This window comes from Drosophila bipectinata, chromosome 2L (assembly GCF_030179905.1).
Source record: "Drosophila bipectinata strain 14024-0381.07 chromosome 2L, DbipHiC1v2, whole genome shotgun sequence".
Taxonomy (NCBI): domain Eukaryota; kingdom Metazoa; phylum Arthropoda; class Insecta; order Diptera; family Drosophilidae; genus Drosophila; species Drosophila bipectinata.
The window spans coordinates 3,059,636-3,082,651 of NC_091736.1; the positions used below are offsets into that span (position 1 = coordinate 3,059,636).

Sequence of the window (23,016 nt, forward strand, 5' to 3'; positions counted from 1 at the left end):
GAGTCGTTTAAGGCCCAAAGCTGACGCCTGTCAATTGCGACATGAGCAAGTCACGTTCTGGCCGAGAGGGAGCTCAGGCCAGGGGCGGCGATTCCAGTTCCAATCTTCGGCAACTGTGGGCGGCGCATTTAAGTAGCTTAAACAGACGCGGTGGTCCAAGACATAACTTTGTCTAATGACTCGGAAATCCGTCACTAATAATAAGAGCCAAGGCTATAAAAAGGCAGCGAGCATTTGAGACCTCGACGTTCAGTGATTGCCAATGCATTTCTGCACTTAACTCACAAACCCGACCAACTGAGCTTCTCCAATCTTTCATCTGGTTTGGATGCTTGGATGCTGAAGTTGAAGTTGGACTTCGAAGTTGGAGTTGGAGATGGGGATGGAGTTGGAGTTGGGAGCCACTGACATTGAGCACGTGTGTGCTGCCTGAATAATCCTATTACCCAGCCAAAGCCCTCACTCGAGTTTTATGAATGAAAATATTTCTCTGACCACACATTGGTGGAAAATGAAGGAGTAAGTAATAGGATTGGGAATGAAAAGAAAAGGGTAAGAAATATATGTTTTATTGGCTAATATCTAGTTAGACTATTTATCTCAATTAAAAGCATTACCTGTTTAAAGCAAACATTATCCCATTACTACCTTTGATTCTTTGAATTCCAATTAAACATCTTATCATAATTATAACCAAAAAGGAGCCCTAGACTTGTAATATCTAATTCTATCTCATTGTTCAATTATTTGAAATATAATTATAATTTACTCCAAGCCCACGGCCATGCATAGTACTAATGATTTCCTCGTGCCTTGGAAGCAACCGCCGCGCCCATATGCCTGCCAATTCCTTCCGACTCAGAAACCAATTTAAAGCCGCTACAGTTTACAGCTTAAAGTCGGATAAAATTAGGAAAACGCCTCCCTGACATCCATATATATATCTATATATATGTACTACAACCAGCAACCCCCAAATCCTCATTCCCCCAAAAAAAAGGGAACGTTGAGCACTTTTCTGGGCGCATGCGTCCGAAAATCCACTCCATTGGGGGAGGATTCCTGGGAGACGGATTCCAAAAAGGACAGGATTCAAAATGGCTGAACAAATATTTGGTAAGGGAGTGCCCCCAGGACGGGGATGGAGGGAGCCTGACTGGGAACTGGGGGGACTGCGAACTGGGGACACGGGGTTGTGTTGTTAAGCCTAACTGTTACTGTCGCAATTCATTGAATTTGCAGGGCTAATTAAACACGTTAACAACTGTCGCGATGCGCTCAGCCGTGCAGGGATAACTTGCTCCAAGATCGTTGTCGTCGTCGTCCAGACGCCAGTCCACAACAACAACAACAAAAAAAATACAAATTTCTTTAAAAAAAAAAAGTTCGAGCTCTGTCGAAGATAATATTGGCACTGTGGGTCTTCTAGTCTGCGCTGTGATTTTTTGGCTAAAGACCAGCGGCTTGGAGCTGTCCGTAATATCCCAAAATTGGTCAGACTAATGCGAGTCGACATTTTGCCTGGCGCCCAATCAAGTGTTGCCAAATTGGGTTGGCCAAAATACAAAAAAAAAAAAATAAAATAAAAAACAAGGAGAGTACGAGACAGATCCGTTCGTGGAAGGTTTCAAAAATTGGCTTCCAGGAAGCCTTAGGAGCCTGTTTAATGAGCTGCCAACTTGATGGCCAGAAACTCGTAAAAAAATAAATTAAAACAAAGGTTTTGTTAAGACATTTAAATTGAAAAGATTACAGATATTAAATAAAGTTAAGAGAATAATTATTAAAAATTAAAAAGACACCTCAATTTATAATTTACAGCTTTAACTAGCACACAAAATTAAAGATTTAAAAATAAAATTCATACGATTGTATTGCAGTTTGCTAGTATTTGTATCTGTATCTGTAGGTTCTGGTATCTATAGGTTCTTCCATTCTGTATCTGTGCTCGCTGAATTGTTCCGTTACGAACTGAGCCAAAAAAGGAATCCTTATGCCTCTCATGAACACATCAGTATCTGTATCTGTATCTGTATTTGTATCTGCATCGGTATCTGTGTCCCTTCCTGTTGAAATATTCCGTTATGGGCTGGTGGCGAATGAGTGGAGTGGAAACGAAAGAGGAATCCTGATGCGCCGCCCTAAAAAGCAGACGACTCACTCGAACAACAAAAACTCACTCAAAAACGAAGTGGGAGAGTATCTGTGAGATACATTTTAAGGGAGCGCATGGCGACGACGTCGACAGCTTTGAGACCGAACGGGCGACCCGGCGGATGAGTGTTTTTTCCGACGAGCTGGAATCTCGAATTAGTTGGCAGCTTTATGGTGACATTCGTGGCGAGAGCGGACAACAATTAACCACGGCGGCCCTCAATCCGGACGTATGCCCACAAGCTTTTTACCCGTCGGCTCGACATCGCTACAGAAAATACAAAATATAACCATTATACGAAAAAAAACAATTCACATAATTAAAATTAATTTGGCACAAATTAATTTGCGTAACGGAACTGCTCACTTAACACAATTTAATGTTCAACCATCGCTCATTCGTTCGAGTCGCGCGCCTCGTGCAATAAAACCCAATAGGCTTAATTAATCAGCAATCAACATTTCTATATACATATATATTCGTATAAGCCCCGATTCGATTCGCATCGTGTGTGTTTCGTGTTTGAAAAACGCCAAGTGTCTAGCCGAAAGCCGAAAGCCCCCAACTAGCTCCAAAGGCAGCTGCCATGAGAACGAAACTATTCCAGTTCGCCATTTGACATTTCCATTGCACCAGGGATCCTGCTGCTCCACTCTTGGAATATGTTGTATAATGTACCGTGCTATCAAAACTTCTCAACGCTGGATTACTACAAAGTAAGTAAAAGGATATAGTATAATATTGTACCATAATTTACACCTTGATTTAGAAATATTTGTGCCTTGCAGAGATGGAGGCTTTTAGGTGTTTCATTTCTCATCAAGATCTCCCCTCAAATTGATATTAAATATGAAATTGGAATTAAAAATTTAAAGAATTCTGTTTAAGAACCCAACTAATGTATGTACATATATCGGAAAAAATCTATAAATCATCCAAAATTAGTTCCAAATGGAAAACGGGGAAGATATTTTTAAAAATATTCGTCATCCTCGATTTCCCCTCGATTTTCTCAATCTTTTGATAAAGATTTGGGGATAATAAAACCTTGATTCCCTTTCCAAATCGGTTGAAAAATTCCAGAGATATTTCTTAACAAAAAACATGAAAAAACCCAATGTCTACAAAGAGACTTGTATCCCGTATCAGGTATCTTATAGGGAATTTGTTCTTTTCAATAATATATCATACCTATATCTATATTGTTTCACTTTATTTTAATAAAATCTCTAGACCACACACATCTTGCATAACCTACTCGTACCCACATAAACTCTAGTCTTAAACCAAAAAGCAAAATCTGGAAAACTCTTAGACTTTTTAAACCTCTGACTCTGAGTGCTCCAAATCATATTTTCCGCATCAAGTATTCATAATTACGATCCTTTAATGCGATCCTTTCAGCGTTGAGTGGGTAAAATGGTAGCAGATGATCGTCCGCGATAGGCACACTGTACAGTGAACTGTAAGAAATCAAAGATGCTACTGCGCATTTGGTTTTTGCCATTTGGCTGCAAATACAGACGTGCTGATCCTTTAAACGCAGGACACAATGCAGACACTGGCACTAGCCAGTCAAAAGGGAATTTTCAGCTTAAGTGCGCACAAAAGACCACAGAGAGATATCCGGTCGATCGAGTGGGAATCACTCGATCATTTTGACCAGAAATAAAACCACAAGACCCAACCAACTACAAAAAAAAAAATGGATCTGTTCGAGAAGGCACTAGGTCAAGGGCTGAAATCCAGAGATCTTTTTAGATCGGAATTTCTGGAGAATCCTTCCGTGATTGACAGTCGCTGAGGTTCTATGATTTTTTTTGGGTCCAAATGAGTTCCTGTCTATTGATTTTCCGTCTATTGGCAAGTCCAAGTCCCCCTTTCTCGGGCATCCTGCGTAATTTGAGCAAACTTTTGGCAGCAAAGCAATTTACGATGTTGTTGTCTCGTTGCCAAGGCAAACACTAAGGCATTTTTACCCAAAAATGGCGGCCATCGATGGCGGGCCGAAGCCAGAAAGCCAAAAACGCTAACACAAAAAGCGTCAACTGCTGCCATGATGGTTTTTTTTAGGGATATCTATTTGACAGGAACGGAGACAGCATGAAAATCTCATAAATGCAAATGCAAAAAAAAGGACGAGCCAAGTTTGCCGAAGCCATTAGCAAATAATTTCAGCGAAAAACATTTTATTCGTCGGAGAAAGGGAGGGACAAACAGAGAGGGACGAACCAAATGCCGAGAGGATAATTTCATTGAAATTTGATCAGGACGAAAAGAAGCAGCAGCAGCAGCAGCAGCGCAGTAGCAGAAAAATGTACAAAAGGACAACGCGCCGTGCAGATGCCTTGCGCTTTTCGTTCGCCATTATAACAACAAACAATGCAGGCTGGAGCGGGTCGAGGTGGAGGGTTTTCAGCTGGGGGTCCTTCTGTAGTATCCTTCCCTCTCCCTCCACCCACATACCCGCAGGACTCCCTGTTGCCTCTGCGGGTTTTCCAACGAAATACATTAATTCGTTTGCCTGGATGGTTGCTCCATTTCAGCCACACCCTGGGATGGTCCCAAAAAAATAAATTTAAATTTAAATGTTTGTGGGTTAGTACCTTAATACATGTATTATGGTATATGTAATATGGGTATCTAGTATGTAGTCCCAAATACCACTGCTATTTTTACAGCATAATCTGACAATCTCCCGGCTGCTCATGGTAATCCGCTTTGTCCTCCGGCTTAAGTGGCAAATATTTGCCCAGGGCGTGGCACAGGAAGTGCATCCAAATATCCATCCAACCTTCAGGATGGATAATTGTCTACCTGTTCTGTCCTCAAAATGAGACATTCTTCTGGTTTCCGTTCTGCAGCGTTTCAAGCAAATGAACTTGTTTGTTTATTTATTCTATAATGTTTACGCGAAAGTTTTACCAGCGCTGAGTTGGGCAAGATTTCAGTAGCCACATTCGAGACAGAGTCAATAAACAAATGTAGAATAGCTACCAATAGCCACCGGCTAGCAGTTTTTCCAAGGAGACTGGCACGAGCTCCAAGCTGAAGTCCAAGGAAATCCTAGCTTATTTCCAAAGCTTATCGCTTGCTTTTCGCCTGACATGGTCTGAAGGATATGTATGACGTCATACAGGAGAGGGCCTAACCACAGAATACATTGCATAAATTTGCATACATCCTGGTTGAATTACATGCGAGCAGGCAGAACGGTAGCAAGGCTAAGGACTTATCCCTTAGGCCCTCTACAGTCCCTCTTTGTTCCAGTTTCTGGACAAAAACTCGTATAATCCGCTCAACTGGCGACACTGCTTAGTCCTTTTTATCCTGTTTTCTGTCGCCTGTCAGCAGATGAGGACATGGAATGGAAAATTAGAGCAACCTGCCTGGCCAGCTTCCTTTTCGCTGGATTTCGTTCCCAAATGCTCTCTAATGATAGCAAATATTTGTACGTATTTGTGGCCATTTTGCGAGGGATTTGCATTGTCTGCGCTCCAGTTTTAGCCTCGGCCCTCGGATCTTAGCCCTGTGACTCATTGTTGTCTCCCGGTCTAAATTTGAATGGTGGTCGGGGCCAGAAATAACCCAAAAAAGGTCTGTACGCAATCAATTGTCACTTTCGACAGCATATTTTGAGCTGCCGCGGGTCTATAGATAGCCCAACACTAACCTAAATATAGTGACGAACTCTTTGCCGGGACTGGCATCTTTCTGGTGAATAATTATTCCAAATAGATCACCAGACTAATGACAACTGATTGGTGATATAATAGGTGGCTGATTTTGGATATATATTTTTTAAAAGTTAATATAATGGTTTGGCTTAAAGTGGAAGAACGCAAGGGTTCGAAGGAATAAAACAAAGGATAAAAAAATAATTTTATTTATATATATTTAATACCAAAAAAAAAATAGGAAGGAGTATGTGATTTGAAGGTACGAAGATACAAAATTCAAAAGACTATATCTACTATATCTCTTCACTATCTATTATTTACTACTACTATCTACTAAGGCTATTATAGAAAACCTCTATAGGTAACGATAGGTATAGTCATATGCTGATTATTTTGGAGTTTTTTAACTTAATCTGACTTATATATGTATATGCTTTCTAAAACCTCAAAATATAGTTCTTATTAATTTTTCAAGCTTTTCTACTTCAAATTAAAACATTTTCTGGCATCCTCTAGTACTTCCTCTAGCAAACAGTACTATGCTTACTTTTATTAAATTATAGCATACTTTCTAGGATTATTGCAAAAAAGCCCAGTAGCACAGTAATTTTTTTGCCAAAACCAGCAATATAATTTTAGAAAAAAACGTATATATATAATGCATAAAAGATGGGGCAACACACCTCAACAAACCGGCGGCACGGATACGCATCTGTCACATCAAAAGTGGCATCTGGGCATCTTACAACGCTCCGATAATTGGTGCGGGCCGGGAATGGTTGTGAGTGGAGACGCTTTAGCTTACAGGAATTCTTGTTAAAATTGAGAAAAAATAGATGCGTATGAGAGGCAAACAAATGAGCAAAAGTGCGACGAAATGAACTTGTCATAATTATTTGACAGTTGGGGTAAGTGGGATGCCTCCTCAAGTACATAGTTGCGGCGCACATTAACCAAAAAATTAATGTAAGGCATTCCGTGGAGGGGCAGATAGGGTGGATAGGGAGGCCTGCGTATCCGATTCGGTTCACTTTGATTCTCCTTTACAGTGTCACTGCCAGCGGGTTGCGGGGTCAAGTGGTCGCAGCCTGTGAAAACAAAACTCTTTGCCCCTCATTTCCGGTTCAATCAAGTGGCAGACAGCTTGGAGCATGATAAGATTCCTGCTGGGAGCGGACTTTGGGACACTGATGGGGTTTACTTAGGTGTGGCGGCTGTTGTCAGTCAGAGTAAGGCGCAGACAGGCAGCTGCCACCCCTTCTCGGCCACCCCACCCCCTGTTCTTACCAATTAAGCGGTTTTTTCTGAGACAAATTTGTGCGACCTTTGACTTGGCTGGGTGAACGGATATGGCAGGGCTAGCTCGTTAGTAATCGTGACAGTTTTTCTTATATATTTTTCATAATTTTTACTACGAAATTTCCTTTTTTCCCGACCCTTGGAAACCATTTTCCTCCAAGGCTCTTACAACAAAAAAAAATATCATATTTCCTCGTTGCACATTTTTTTTCGATCTATTCTTCGAGGCTTGGGAAAGTGCAGCAGCAGTAGCAGCCTCCGGATTCCGGACTTCAGAGTCCGGACAATTGGCAGCCAAAATGCCAACAAACAAATCATTCACATTTCGTCCATTGATTGGCGAGGCGGTAAAGCGAAATTTGATATTCGGGATCTGCGATGAAAGTGCCGAGAGGGATGAGCTACAGAAAGGTATAGCACAGACGAGGTAGACAAAATCTATATCCATTGGGCCAGCTTCGATTTCTATAATTCGTTTCTAAAACGCACCTGTTTTTTTTTTGTTTAATAAAGTAATTTTATATTGTCCTAATTATTTTGTAAACTTTTTCCTCATTATTATTATAATTTGTTGTTTTTTTTTGCTATTTTTTCGCAATTGCTGAACAGAAGCGGAGCAAAAGTTAAATGTGGCCAAGGTCTGAGCGATGAAACCGATCCCCGGACAACTTTAGGGCCTCCACATATGGTGTAACTGTAACTGATAGGCCAACTGGGGTATTCGGTTGCCAGTTGCCAGTTACCAGTTATTCGTTGCAAGTTGCCCAAGTCGGCAGTGTTGCACAGTTGGCACAGTTTGTGGTTCCATCCATATGCCACCGAAGGGAATCTCTACCTCTAGAGGGAAACCTTTAATTAAATAAAATTGTTGGCATTTTCACCATAAAATTGTCATGATTTTTCTTAAAGGGTTGAAGTAAAGGGTTAGAGAACACCTGAATTACATCTTAAAGGGTTAACAAGCAGCTCCTTTGAAGGACAAACTCAAGGGGTTACAAGGGTTGAACCCTGACGGCAATCAAAGATTTTAATTAACAAACAAAGAAACCGATTTTCCCAAAATAATTGGCAGTGATTTTTCTGGCAAAAAAGTGCAAGTTTTATCATCGCTGAACCGGAACCGTGACTTCTTCCGAATAGGTCAACATTGTTGTTTAATTAGAGGACTATAGCTGTCAATAGTGTGGCCCCGGGGGCCTTGCAAGGAGTTTTTGGCAAAAGTCAAAGGTTTCGGGCTAATTGCGAGAAAAAAGGGGCGTCCTGCCGACGGACGGGCGGCCTGCCAGCTGTGAAAAAATCTTATCCGCACTCAATCTTAATGACTACTTAAACAGCGACAAAGCCAACCCCCCAAGTTCCTAGCCCAGGCCCAACCCCTCGTGGCAGCAACCCCCTCGATGATCGACTCAAGTGCCGCACTTGAGCCAGCTGTTTGGCACTCGGGATGACTTTAATTTAAGCCCTGGGGTGCCATATATACGAAAACCTCAACATTAATAAGTGTTAATAATTGTGTGTATATGCTATGTGTTATTTTTCCCAACAGCGTTGACACGCCCCCACCAACCGCCCAGTTGGGACAAAAAAAAACAACGTCTACAATTTCACATCACTTTCGCAACTTCACAAGGGAGGAGGACGGGTGGGAGGAGGCTGCCTGGTGTGGAGGGGTGGTGCTGGTGGGTGGGCGGGCGCTGTGAAAGGGGTGGGTGGCCAGAACTCACCGAGCCGAGACCGAGTTAGAAAGTCCGTCCAGAGGAGCGTAACATAGACAGGGCATGAGTATAGGATTACCACCAGCATCCCGGAGCAGCAGCATCCAGCTCGTCCGTCGTACCCTTGTACGTACCGTAGTACCGTCATACCTCTCGTGTATATGGCAACCGAAACAGAACCAGCCTCCCCTGGGGGTCTCCAATGATTTGTTGTTGTTGCGGGGCAAGTTTACAAATTCAATTTGTCAGCGATGCCTCAATGTTGTTGTCCGGAGTCCGGACAGGGTGAGTGGCTGGAAGCACAATTTCATAGGCCTGGCAACGGTTAACTAACACAAAAAATTGAAAAAAAAAAACACCGGAACAAATTTAGAGGAAAAAAGGTGAAAGGTGATAGACTAAGAGATGCCCTAGGTATGAGGCTATAGAAAATAAATTTGAATTTTATATATAAAGAAGTATGAATCTTACCTGTTTGGATGATATTCTGTTCCTTAAAAGGGAAGGAATTAATGAAATTACTAGAACTTAAGTATCATAAACAAATGGAACGCTTTTTGCTTTGTAAAAATAGTAATTTTAAATGGTGTTCCCTCTTTCAAGACTGTTAAATTTTATAGTTATAGTATTTTATTTTATAGTTATATTATAAAATGTTTTCTTACCTTATTATTATGTATTCTTACCTTTTAGTAAAAGTTAGTTATTATCTAATTACTTCGATAAATATTGAAAAAGTATTTAAAAAAAGGAAAAATATGAATACCTTTAGAAATATGTAGTCTTTTTTAAAGGAAATCCTTATATAAAATCAATTACAACCCACCAAACAAGGTGCACTAGATCTTCACTCTAGATGAAGGATAGTTAGGCCCTATACATCTATACCTATAAAACTTCTTTTATGTTACTTAACCACCCTTAGTCCAGCATACCCTGACTTAATGAGCAGCCCCCTGGGTAATAGCATATGCTCCCGTTGCATACTTGAGGGCGCATTTGATTAGAACCCACCGAGGCGTGAGTATTTAATTTTGTTGTTTGGTTGTAGGGCGTTTTGACACGCGCTAGACGAGAACGCATAATTAAATTAATTAGAGAGTCGTTCCCACAGGTAAACGTGCCAGTCGTCGCCCATCGTCCCCCTTTCCTAGTACCCCTTGGATACACTCTGCAGTACACTCCGATCCAAGCCAAAAGCAATCCACTCCGCACCAGAGTTTTGATGCTCATTCGCAGTGACAGGCGACACACTTTGCTCGGTGGGTGGCCCCGAAAGGCCAGCAGGTTGTTGTTGGGTTGTGAGTGGGTGTTTGAGGGGTTGGATGATGGGTGGTGGGAGAGTGGGAGAGTGGGAGAGGTGGTTGGGTTTGGTTGCCACGAGAACACACACCAAGAACACCCGCTTTCCGGCTGAGACTTTGGCTTTGGTCTTCGGCTTTTGCCTTTTAATGAAATTCCTGACCAATGTTTGTTTTGCTTAGGTCGCCATGGCGATTCCAGCACTCCAATCCCCCCACCCACGGCCAGCTGACCTCCAGTTGCATAAATATATATATCTCTGGCGGATCGGCACGTGCCTGGAACACAAACACAGGTTCCGCATAATATTTCCCAAGAATGAAAGCATAAACGAACCGTTTCTCGCCCACCCCGGTGGCCATCATAATCAACTCCATCATCGCCATCGTCATTATTATTCAGTGGCAAGAGTCACTATAGTATTGTGGTGCAAGTGCAATTTTCAGACTAGGTTTATTTTTATTCACTTCTTATCTGGGGAAGCAAAAACGCCCACATACTATACTGCACTGACCAGAGTCTTTGTTTAGCTTTGTTTTCTATACATTTAGATTTTTTCGATTTTTCGATTCAAGATATTCTGAATATTCATATTCCCTCTGGCTAGTCTCTGGTGGCCTTGTTGATTCATAAAATACCAATAATATTTTTTTATGAAGCCAGCACAGTAGTTGGTTGGGCGTTTTTTTTAATGGGGCTGGGAGTCATAAAAAAAAGGCCCCTCAAAATTTTGACTCTGGGGCTCAGCTGGATATGAAACACTACCATAGGCTTTTTGTTTGATTTACGATCGATTCAGTTCGATTGATATGGGATCCCCGGAACAGCTGATTGTCTGGAGTTGCATTATAAATATTTGTACAAGTGGAAAATATGTTTTCCAATCGGAAATGCAATACCTTTCAAAAGTTGTTGTTAATTTTTTTTCCATTTCCACATAATTTTGCCATTTTCTGTGGAATCAGAGTCTTGGGGAAACCGGACCAATAGAAACTACATATATGTAGTTCTTTAGTTTTGTTTTTTTTTGTCTATGAAGCATTTTTTTCATTTGCCAATCCATTTCATTGAGGATTTTCGGAATCAAAGAATTCCAAGTTCAGTTTGCCCAACAAAATGCAGAAACCCCAAGCCAAAAATTTGCATAATAAACTCTTCCATTCTGTGTGGTTCGTGCTCATAGATGTATTTATGAATTTTTCAGCTCCTTGTTCATCCTACACGTTTTGTAGTCTATCTCTTATTTTGTTTTTGTGGTTTTGATATCCATCGGCTCAGCATATTGCAGTCTTGGCTCTGGGACCAGCTCAGACCTTTGGCATGTGCTGACAAATGGGGAAACTTCCTCAATCAGCAAAGTACGATGGCAAAAAAATGACCCAATTTCTGAGCCAATGACGCATTTTCCGATGACTCTTGAACTCTAGAAGTCGAGAATTTGAGAGCCAAGTGGATAGCCAGAACCGAATGACAACAAACATGAATCGCATGTCCGGACGACGGAGTCGAAAAAAAATCGAAATCCTTATCTAGATGTCCAGGCTGAGATCAAGTTGTAAGAATGCGAACATGGCCAACAAATGTGCTCGACTCAGGTGTTAAAACTTTTGCATTAAAATGGCGCCCAGGCAAGAGGCCTTGATCCCGGCTAGCTTGGAGATCGGAGTCTGGTCTGGGCACCTCTGTGGGCTGTGTGTTTGTGTGTATAAAATTAATACAACACTCGGGGAGGTCCAGGACGATCAAAACTGAACGTAAATCTTAAGCTTGCCTTCCTCCCCATTCCGCAATATTAAGATACTCCGATTCTCCATTGTTGGTTTTTTTTTTTTTTTTTTGTATTTTTTTGTTGCAGTCGCACGATCAGCACGTTCAGCATCAAGAGGGGAGTTGAGGGTGGGGTTTGGGGTCGGGGTTGGGGTTGGGTTTTGCTGGGAAAACAGGATGATGGTCTTTAGCGGTCGGCAACCGGTCCACGACAAATGTGCCAGTCTCAGCAACATGCCACAGGCCACAGAAATATCCGCAAATGCAGCAAATTGTGCGCAGATTTGTTTACAGAAGACTCTCCAAGTGGTCCAACTGACCGGAGGAGCACCACTGTTGATCATCGTAGATATAATTGACGACATGTTGTCTCACGATCGTGCTAAAGCGATTAAAGCTAATTTAATGCCCAACTGGCTTGAATCATTTCCTTTTAAAGTTTCAACAAAAAAAAAAATCAAATAAAATCCTCCACTAATTACACTTTTATTTTTGTTTATCAAGTTACTCTAGACTCTAGAGTTTTCACTTTTATTTTCAATTGCTGGAAGTAAACTTGATTTCGAAATTCCACTGCATATGACTGGCCCTTTATTTGTCTAAATGCACTTGTTTCTGTTTACTTGAAACCCCATCCCTCCAGGCTTATAAGTCAGTATTTGTTTAGACTTTCGGGCAAAAATTAAGTGTTAAAATCATATTGATTGTTTACGGTAGGAATAAATTGCTTGGAATGACCAGAGACACTCTTTATCCATAAATAAATATGAGTTCTTAACGAGGAAAACATTTATCGTAGGAAAGTTTTCTGATGATTCAATTTCTTTGTCTTAAAAGGTTTGACTTTCAGTTAGACATTATAGAGTTTAACAAAGAAATAGAAATAGCTAGGAAAATAAATATATCGGAATAAGGTTTCAAAATATATCATTAGGAATTAAATGGTAATATTATATACTCCCCAGAGCGATAGGAAATAATGAAAACCTTTAAGTTTGAAAACTATTCAAATTTATGATTAAATTATAAAGCAACACAACTACCACTTTCCAACTTTAATTGAATTTAATTATTTATAGAGCTTCCTTCTTTTTCTCAAACATATCTTAATCTAATAACTATTCTTAAAAGACCTTCCATCCTTATTTAAGTCATATTAGCAACTTTCTTTAAGAAAAGGTCAACCAATTACCATTGAAAGTGAATCATGGCTAGTGAATGCTCTGTGATTTTGTGATTAGATGCCAATTTGTTTATGGCACTCGCTGGCCTTCCCCGAGATCAGATATCCCAACATATATGCGGATATATCGAGTATCGGTTAGACTATACCCAGCACACTTCGGCTCGCCTTACACCAAAGCATTCATAATTTTTGGGAGCTCCTTCCCTAATACGTTACGGATCCACCATCGAACTCTAGACCCAATAAGTTGTTCAACGTCTTGGATTACCAGAGATTTAAATTTTTGTTTCCCCCATTTTTTACGATTGCCATAAAATTGCTGGCGGTTTCTATTGATTTTTGGGTTTTTGAAAATGTGTAAGCTTGAAAACAATCTGAGAAATTTCATCTGATTAGTTTATTAATTTGTGTAATGTGCTCGAATGGTGGCGGACTTTGGTTTGGAGTAATTTATTAATTTATGCGAATAGGAAACGCTCGAACAGTTTCCAAATGGCGTTTGGCCAGCGGCAGAAACTATCTCATCCACAATGGGCATTGTTCGCCCGCATCCGAGAGATGCAAAAGGCAGAAGTACGAATATATATTTTTTTTTGGCTTGGTTTGTTGGAAAAGTGGTTTGGTTTGGTCGACCAACCGACCGACCCACCCCTGTTGTATGTTTGTGTTGGCTATGGACTGGGAATGGGCGGAGTCTAGAGGCTTCTTCGGTGTGTGAGTGAAAACCATAGCCACGAACTCGTTTTGTGTGGTTCGGCAGCCATCCAATGCTGAGATTTTCACTCAAGCGTCGGCCGCTGTCGACGTCGCTGCTGTGGCACGGCCTGCGTCGAGTTGTGGCTCAACCGGGTGGTTCAGTGGTTCATTTTGAGAGTGCCATTCAACGGGACCGGTCCGATCCGATCCGTACGATCCGGCAATTTGCGGAGTTCTAAATCATTCGTTATCGGTTCTAAAAACACAATCGGATATATCGTTCACATCGTTCCAATCCAAAGATACTCACTTCGCGAGTGAATATATTCAAGTGAAAGTTTAAGGTTTATTAAATAACCAGAACAACCACCACCCACATAATGGTCACCCTAATGCCATACAACTACACTGCCCCGCGATGCGGATTAATTGACAAAATGATCGAGCCAAAGGTAATGAAAAAAATAAAAAATCATCAAATCGTAAGAGTGTCGTCGTTATAGTGGGATTTTTTCGCTCTTCGTTGAAGCTTTAAAAGTGATGTGGTTGAGACCCCCAGCTTTCGGTGGGTCTCTCTGTGGTGGTGCCGTCGGTTATTGCCGTGTTATGATGACGGTTATTATTATGGTTGTTCCTTAGTGGTTTTACATCGATGGGGCTTCTCCTAGCTCTCCAGCAGCAGCCGCCATCAGTGATATCCAACGAATAGCGAAACTTTTACAAACTGCCCAGAGATTGACAATCTGCTGAGAAAAAAACTCGATTATTTATAAACGAGAGTTTAGGATGGTTTATTGGGGGCCAAGTTGATCTATTGGATGGTATGATATCTCTAAATCTTTGTCAACAAATCTAGTTCAGGCTGACACCTAAAAGTTATTAAGTTGTTGGACTACAGATCAATATTTTGTCTATTTTTAGATTATTACCATTAAAGAGAAATTTGTTTATTGCCTCTTCCAATAATCCTCATAATTAATAACAATGGAGACAAAATTTTATAGTCCTCTTATCGGGGATTAAATCCATAGACACCTGACCACATTTTTATTACAAGGCATTAATCGGCTTAACTCCGGTTGTGGTTAATGAAGGAAACAAGTCAAGACTTAAAGGTCCTCCTCCAAAATATCTCACCAACTCTCACTTGCAATATTCCCAAGTATTTCCCAGACCAATTAATGAACTCCTTTCATTCACCGGAATTTGGAAGTTGTAAAGTTTTTTTCTTGGCCCAGTACCCGTAGTGATTTAATGGAACAGCATACCAGAAGGTCTTAAAACGAGTGAGGTTTTATGTATGGGTCCCTGGACTTAGACTAAGACAAAGTCTAAAATCCAGACGATGAAAACGTGACGAACGTCAAACGGAGAGTAGGTCGAAAGGATGGAAGGACGGATGGTGTTGGTTTTGGATGATGGTGGTTAAGGCGAAATATTAATAGAGCATAAATTACAGCACTAGCAGCGGGTCTGGGGTGCCGGCTTTATGGGAATTTAAAGAGCCTGGCCCACAAAGCCGGCCAAAGCTGGGCTTCAACTGGGCTCCAAGTCCAGGCATTAATCACATTTTAATTAAGTTTAAGCCGTAATCGTAAAAATTAACACGCCATAATTCAACTGCGACAATACGCGCTGCATGTAATTTATGACAAAGAGAACAGAGAAGGCTATTCGGGGATTTGGAGGCTGGACTTATATAGGGGGGGGCTAGGGGCTGGGGGGGGCTTGGAAATATTGATTATGGCCCTGGCGATTGACACTTGGCGATTGTTGATTATACTACCATGATTGTGGCCCGAACGTAATTAACGTGCCAAAGTGTTAAAGGTGCATATGGGATGGGTTCCACCATCTTCCCGGCCATCTCCACAAACCAGAAAAGAAACAAATTTTCCTCTTGTTTATTTTGATGGTTATCGGAGGGGAGGGGGATCGGGCCAGGCTTAGGGCCAGGTTAATAAAAAATTTGTCGCCGTCTTCTTGGCTTGTCTTTTGTTTGCCTTCATAGCTTGTGTGTTTTAATCTTCTTCTAAAGCAGCAGAAGAGACAAAGAGATTACGATCACAGGAATTTCGTTAAAGATGCTCAAAAAACAGGTCTTTATATGTATATGTGTATGGTAACGAGTGTGTGTGTGTGTGTGTGTGTGTGGGTCAGTCCCCCAGATCCCCTCCTATCCTGAAACCTCAGTCCTCAACCCCACCCCGATCACTTCTCTGTGTTGTCTGTGTTAATGTTTACGTTGTCAGCTTGTGCCATAAATTAGTTTAGTAAAAGGTTGCATTTGGATCTTCTCGCAGCTTCCCCCTTGCACCTTGGCCCCTTGCCCCCATCCCTCCCTCGGCCCTCACTATTTTCGTGCAACACGCAATGCTCGATTCGCGATTCCCAGTTTGCATCTCACAAACGAAACGCTACCGTTCGGGTAGCTTCCCGTCCCGGTCCGTCCGTCCATCCGGCCGCTGCGCATGCGCGTGTTCCCTGCCCAGACGACAAATTCGAGCACCTTTCCCGCCCCTCCCGGCACCTACCCCTCTCAGCACCCCGCCCCCTGCTAGTGGCCCGGATGATGGACAGTGCGTGCGTGTGGTCATCGCTGGCCGGCAGAAGCTGTCAACCCGAAGCCGCTCAACTTTTCGGCTTCCTCCATTTTTTTTTACATTTTTTGTTAGCTTTTTTCGAAGAGGAGGGGCTGGGCTGGGAGAAGGGGTGGCCCAAAAATTTCTGCACCTGGGCTTGCCCTTGCCGGCTGTCCGCCTTCGATTTATCTGGCTTCCGTTCAATTTGCATTTCATTCCTTATTATAATTTTATGGAATTTGTCAAATGCTTGAAAGGGATGGAAAGTAAATTAAGCTGAGCTCTTCATTGCTGTAGATGAAGGGGGTGACTATAAAAAATAAAATATATAATTAAATGGGAAATTAGTATAAAATTATAAAGATGCTGTCCTTTGCAAAGATAATTAGTTGAAAGATAATTAGTAAGAAGGTCTTACAAAGTTTCTCGGCAACATATTTAGAAAAATCTTAAAGGTTTAGAATCTGTACTATAGATCTGACTGCTATAATTAATAATAATTTTTCTCATAAATTAAATATCTTCATAAATTATATCCTTCGAGAAACACACTACTATCTTGCCTAACTTTCGACTTCAGAAATTTTTAAAACTACATCAATTATATATTTCTTAAATGTGCACCATTCCAACTTCCTAAATATATTAATTATTTCAAGTGTTGTTTATCCCTTCTTCAGGTCTACCCCCCCTTTTTATCAACTTTTCACATTATGTCTCTTCTTATCAAATAAAGCTTTTTGGTACCCCCATGGCTCGCAGTATCCTTATCAGAATCTCGCCCCAAGCTATCGCACCACCTGCTGTGCTGTCTCTTTTTTTTATTATTTTATTTCATTGTGGTTTTTTGGTTGTGTTTTTTTTTTATGTCCCCCCCTCTCTTATGCGGACTTCCCCTTAAATGGCGCCGAACATCCGAATCATTTCGCACAGCCCAGTAAAACTTTTTCCCACGCATGGGTCTTGGGCTGGTTAAAAACTGCTGCGATCAGCGGCAAATGGCGAATTGCAAATTATGTAAAATTGACTGTTTTCTTTTTTTATTTTTTGCACAAAATGATAACCCAAATATAGCTTCAGAAGTGGTTCCAGAACGGAGAAAGTGCCGAGCTCAGCAACGCGTCAGCAGACGCTGAGGTGTTGTTTATAAACAAATTCTTTCTTTACATAATTTAAGAAAACAGAAACAATTATAAATATAATATATATTAATCGTAATTATTTTTCTTTCCACATTTTCAGGTTAAACGTCCCAAAACTGAGCACACGGATACACATGAACGCAACCGGTGGGTTTCTTTATTAAATTTAGAAAAAATATCAAAGAAAAATTTTAAGTTTTAAGGAACTACCTACTAGTAGAATTTTTGAATAGGGTGTTTTCCAGCTGAAAGCGTAGACAATTTGTAACAGAAAGAAAAAGGAAACTCCTCACACTTGCAGGCCTCTACTCACTTCAATTGGTTTCGATTGAAAACGGAAAGAAGAGGGTGGAGTGGCAAGTATTTTGCATGTGACCCTCTCAACCTGACACATGCCCCTGCAACAACAAATTCAAAGAATGAATTTCTTGCACGCCTCAGCTGTGACACACACAAGCGAGATCCCTGAATACCCGAAAATAACGAAAAATACAAAAAAAAAAAAGATAAACCAAAGTGTCAGAGCACTTAACACTTGCCAAAGGGAAAGAATCCGGCGCAAGGAGGTCCAGAGCTCCTCCTCCCGTCTCTTTCAGTTAGATCTTCCTGTCTCTTTCTTGAGCTCTGGCCCTCTTTAATTATAATTCATTATAATTTGCGTAAATCTCCCATTGGCTGCCCACATTACATCACATAAACTCACTCAAATGGTGGGATCTGTGGGGCGAAATTGGATTTTTGCTCTCTCATCAGCGCACGCGTCGTACATCATTGAGGAAAAATAGAGAAAAATGGGGGGAAAATGTGGAAAATGTGAAAATGGGGGGACCATTTCCCCCTTCAACCAGCCAGCATCTGCCGCTTGTTGTGGCTGCTGGCAAGATAAATGTTCCCCTTTCCCCAAAACAAACACAAAAAGTATCTCAAGGTGTCAGATTCCTTTGGAAATTGGGCACTTAATTTACCTTCCTATTAAAATTATGAAAAATCCTTAAAGATTTTTTTTCTGGATTGCATAGGAAGGAAAATAGACATTGAGAAAATATAGGAAATTTATTTTTGTCTAAAAAAGGGGTGGAATATTATCCCAAAATTATTTTAAATTGATGAAGATATTAAATTCCATGCTTGGCATTGGATAATATCTAAAAATTAAATGACTTTATAGCATGAATTGGGATAATATATATATTATTTATAATTTTTGGGGGCCAACTTTATTAAAAAAGGATTATATTTCCAATTCGTTCCCCCTCATCACATAAATTATAAACTGAAGTATTTTGATTTTCTGGATTTTCTTGATTTATATGTTTTTCCAATGGGGGCTCGGTTTTATTTGAGTTTTATGGATCCTTTAAGATTTTTTCTTAAATTTGTCCACTTAATTTGTTCGGCAATTGAAAAGTAATCATTCGCTTAGAACAACAAAACCCATCAAAACAAAAATCGTAAAATATACAAAAAAAAATATTTGTCGCCGCTCTTTAAGAATTTAACATTTGCTGAACATGTGGCCATAAAGAGGGGGTAGTGGAGGGAGGGGGTTACCAAAAACCAAAAAAAAAAGGCACAACGCACATGCCAGAACGAGGCTCTCAAGTGCCCCGAAACAATTTCAAACGATTTCCTTTTTTTTTCATCTCTGCGATTCTCTGAGATCGTAGAACAATATTTATAACACTTGACAAGATTTTAAAGACTGGGACTGAGCTCTCAAGCCGGGCCTCACACACTTGACTCGGGGATCTGGGGGTAGGGACTAATAGGAAACTCAAATCCAAGAACATGGTACTACGACAACTTGCCGTTAATTTTATGGCTGTTTAAAGATTATTGGAAATTATTTTATGGGTTTCCCTAACGAGTCAAAGGTTCCCTCTTTCGGCTTCTCTCCCTGGCACACACAATGGGATATGTCTCCATGTGTTTTTATGGGATTTAAATGCCAAAATATGTTCTTTGTTGTTAAAGGTTAAATACTACTAAAAATCTAGCTAATATTTATACATAGGGATGCCTAAATTTAATAATTTTTTAAACAAAAAGCCTTTGCTTCTTTTGTATTTTTCTAAACAACAAGTTTAAGAATATATCTTTAAAAAAACTGGAAAATATATATTATGTATCAATTGCTCTGCTTTCTTGATCCCATAAAAAGATATACGAGTTCGAGAGCCAAGTACATAAATAAATTACTGAATTACTTAATATATATATCACTTGCAAGGCTTTAAATTTTAAATTGACAGAATTATTATTAAACAGGTTTTGAAGCAGACTTAAGCAGATTTTTTTATGAAGTGTTAAATTTTAAATTTAAGCAGGCAGCTGGGTGCTTTCTTCTCCCTTAAATTTTAATTACAAAATTATCATACATGTACCCACCCCTTTGTCGCACTTACTTAACCCCCTTTGTTGTGTTCTCCCTTGCAGCCTCTGCAATCTGTCACAGCAACAGCAACCCCAGCAACAGCAGCAACAACAACAAACACAACAGCAACACCAACAACAGCAGCAACAACAACAACAGCAGCAACAACAATCACATCCCAGCACCGTGTTGGCCAGCAATGGACCCAGTAGCGCCGGTGCCAGCATGGGCGTCGGTGTGGGTGGTGTGGGCATTGGCGGTGTAGGAGTGGGGGTGGGCGTGGCCGGGCAATGCAGTCCGCTGGGCCTACCGCCCCAAAGCCAGCCGCTCCAGCCGACAATCGGCTCGCTGGCCTCGCTCAGTGGCCACTATTCCAATGGCGGGGGCTCGAACGCGAATCCCAGCAGCTGCAGCCTGGCAGCATCCTCCAGCTTTGCTCAGTCCTCCGGCAGCAGCTTCTCCACATATCAGCAGGCCGGAAGCGGGGCCGGAGCTGGCACTGTGGCCGGCGAGGATGTGAGCACCACTGTGATGTCGCACTGGACGTCGCACGACGGCACCAACTCGGGGGCGGCCGTCAAGTCGGAGTCCCGCAGTCCGGGGCAAGTGCATCCGGCCTTGGATAATGGCAGTGTGTCCGCAGGAACTGTGGCCGGATCGAATCTATACGGATGCAGCTCCGCCGCCAGCAATCCCCTGGACACAGGAGCCACCACCGCGGCCGTCAACTCCTCGGCAGTGGCAGCTGCCGCGGCGGCAGTGTACGATAGCAAGCACGACTACTACTACTACAACAGCATGCAGCAGTACACGCCTCCGCCGCCATTCTATTCCAGCTACGGAACTCCGTACACAACGGCCCGCCAGGCCAAAATGGAGCCCGGAGCGGCGGCAGCGGCGGCGGCCTACCTGACGCCCAGCTACGCCGGAGGCGGCAACAACAACTCCCAGCTCTACAGCAGTCCCTATGCCGGGTACAACAACTTCGGGCAGCAGGACTACGGCGGCTACTACAACGAGCAGTACGGCAACTACTACAGTCCGGCCAACTATTCGCCGTACGCGGTCAGCTCGCCCAGCTCCAGCGCCAGCCACGGCCATGGTTTCCATGTGGCGGCCTCGTCGAACCTCTCCGAGAGCCCCACGGACACGCACTCGACCACGCCGGTGCACCAGACCACTCACTCGCCGCACTCCCCGCTCCCGATCTCGCCGAGCGCCACTTCCGGCATCGGATCTCTGGGCAACGCCGCTGCCTCCGCCGCCGCCGCAGCTACGGCCCTGAATTCCAGCGGTGGCAGCAGCGTTGGTACCCCCGGATCCGGTACTGGGGTGGCCAACAGCAAGACCACGCCCACGGGCAAGTCGGGAAGGGCGCGTGGTCGACGCCATCAGCAGCCGAGTCCGACGAGGAGCACTGCGTCGGATACCGGAAATAGCGAGGCGGTGAAGCCGCCGGAGCGCGTGTTCGTCTGGGATCTGGACGAGACGCTCATCATCTTCCACACCCTGCTCTCGGGCAGCTATGCCAATCGATACACCAAAGACCACAGCTCCCTGATGACCATCGCCTTCCGCATGGAGGAGATGGTCTTCAACATGGCCGACACGCACTTCTTCTTCAACGAGATCGAGGAGTGCGACCAGGTGCACATCGACGATGTCAGCTCCGACGACAACGGCCAGGACCTGAGCGCCTACAACTTTGCCACCGACGGCTTCCACACGGGCACTCCGCCCGGCGCCCCGCCCAATCTCTGCCTGCCCACGGGCGTGAGGGGCGGAGTCGACTGGATGCGCAAGCTGGCCTTCCGTTACCGCAAGATAAAGGACATCTACAATAGCTATCGTGGAAAGTGAGTATTTAGTTGGAGATTCTATCTATATCCTTGATATTAAACCTTCGTTATCCTTTTTAGTGTTGGCACTTTGCTGGGACCCGGAAAACGCGAAGCCTGGCTGCAGATCCGCTCGGAGATCGAGGTGGCCACCGACAACTGGGCCACCCTGGCGCTGAAGTGCCTCAGCATGATCGCCCAGCGGGAGAACTGCGTCAATGTCCTGGTCACCTCCACACAACTGGCACCGGCGCTGGCCAAGGTCCTGCTCTTCGGACTCGGTGGAATCTTCAACATCGAGAACATCTACAGTGCGCACAAAATCGGTAAGTTGTGGTAGACATGGCGGAATCGATCGATCTGGATGCTAACCAGTTTATTTTCTTTTAGGCCAGGAAACCTGCTACGAACGAATCGTGACTCGGTTCGGACGCAAGAGCACCTATGTGGTGATCGGAGATGGGGCCGAGGAGGAGGCGGCCGCCAAGGCCATGAACTTCCCCTTCTGGCGCATCTCCGCCCACAGCGATATACGCGCCCTCTACACTGCCCTCGACATGGGCTTCTTATGAAAGGCCAACTCGAGATTTGGAATTCGAAATGGAATATATATATATATATATTGTTAGCCACTTTATTGCTGGTTCGAAGAAGTTTTGAGTACAAACAGCAAAATGTTTAATTAATTTATTTAATTGTATGTATGTGCGTAAAAAACAAAAAAAAAAACTGTAAACCAGCGCAAAATAATTTAATTATTTTGTTTATACAATTTATACTTTAACGCCAAGACTTTTTGTATTATATAGTTTTTAAAAATGAAAACAAAAAAAAGGAAACCCATAATCAACGATCGTAACAATTCTCGCACGAAATTGTTTCAAGTGTATAATTAATTAATTGATTAATTAATTAAAGATTTATACGTATTTAGCACTTTAGAGTAGCAATCAATAACTGACCGAAGCGCGCATCCTGGCACAGATCGATCGGATCGGAGCAGAAAAACAAACAAAAGTTAGTTTAAAGTTCTTAGTTTAAAAACGGAGCATAACTATAATGATTATAAATAATTTAAAAAAATGAGAGAAAAAAAAAGCAAAAACTGTAGTATTCAATTTTGATTAACTATTATATAGCTGCATATATTAAACTAAACTATATTTAAAATATAAAAACCAAGTAATGAAAGAGCAAACCCAAATACAGTGCACTCTATTAAAGCAAAAATAAATTGAGTTTTTTCGGGGATGGATTTGGGGATAAAGGAGTTCTGGTTT

General features: G+C 42.3%; 1 protein-coding gene across 2 annotated transcripts; it reads left to right on the forward strand.

Moving 5' to 3' along the window:
• Window positions 1–2,305: 2,305 nt before the first annotated feature.
• On the forward strand, window positions 2,306–22,970 carry eya (eya transcriptional coactivator and phosphatase 2). 2 transcript variants are annotated; one of them, XM_017240306.3, is made up of 5 exons: window positions 2,306–2,871; window positions 17,625–17,671; window positions 19,961–21,754; window positions 21,818–22,062; window positions 22,127–22,970. In XM_017240306.3, exons 1-5 carry the CDS (start codon window positions 2,818–2,820, stop codon window positions 22,306–22,308), a joined length of 2,322 nt encoding a protein of 773 aa, XP_017095795.2. In that variant the 5' UTR covers window positions 2,306–2,817; the 3' UTR covers window positions 22,309–22,970. The 2 variants fall into 2 exon arrangements, with proteins under 2 accessions (XP_017095795.2, XP_017095794.2); XM_017240305.3 differs by lacking the exon at window positions 2,306–2,871 and adding an exon at window positions 13,953–14,252.
• The last annotated feature ends 46 nt before the right edge of the window (window positions 22,971–23,016 follow it).

Excerpts from the sequence above, each read along its gene's own strand:
- eya (XM_017240305.3), top strand. The coding sequence starts at position 14,181 with ATGGTCACCCTAATGCCATACAACTACACTGCCCCGCGATGCGGATTA. Across the intron at positions 21,755-21,817 it reads TACAATAGCTATCGTGGAAA|TGTTGGCACTTTGCTGGGAC; the intron begins GTGAGTATTTAG and ends TATCCTTTTTAG. Across the intron at positions 22,063-22,126 it reads CTACAGTGCGCACAAAATCG|GCCAGGAAACCTGCTACGAA; the intron begins GTAAGTTGTGGT and ends ATTTTCTTTTAG.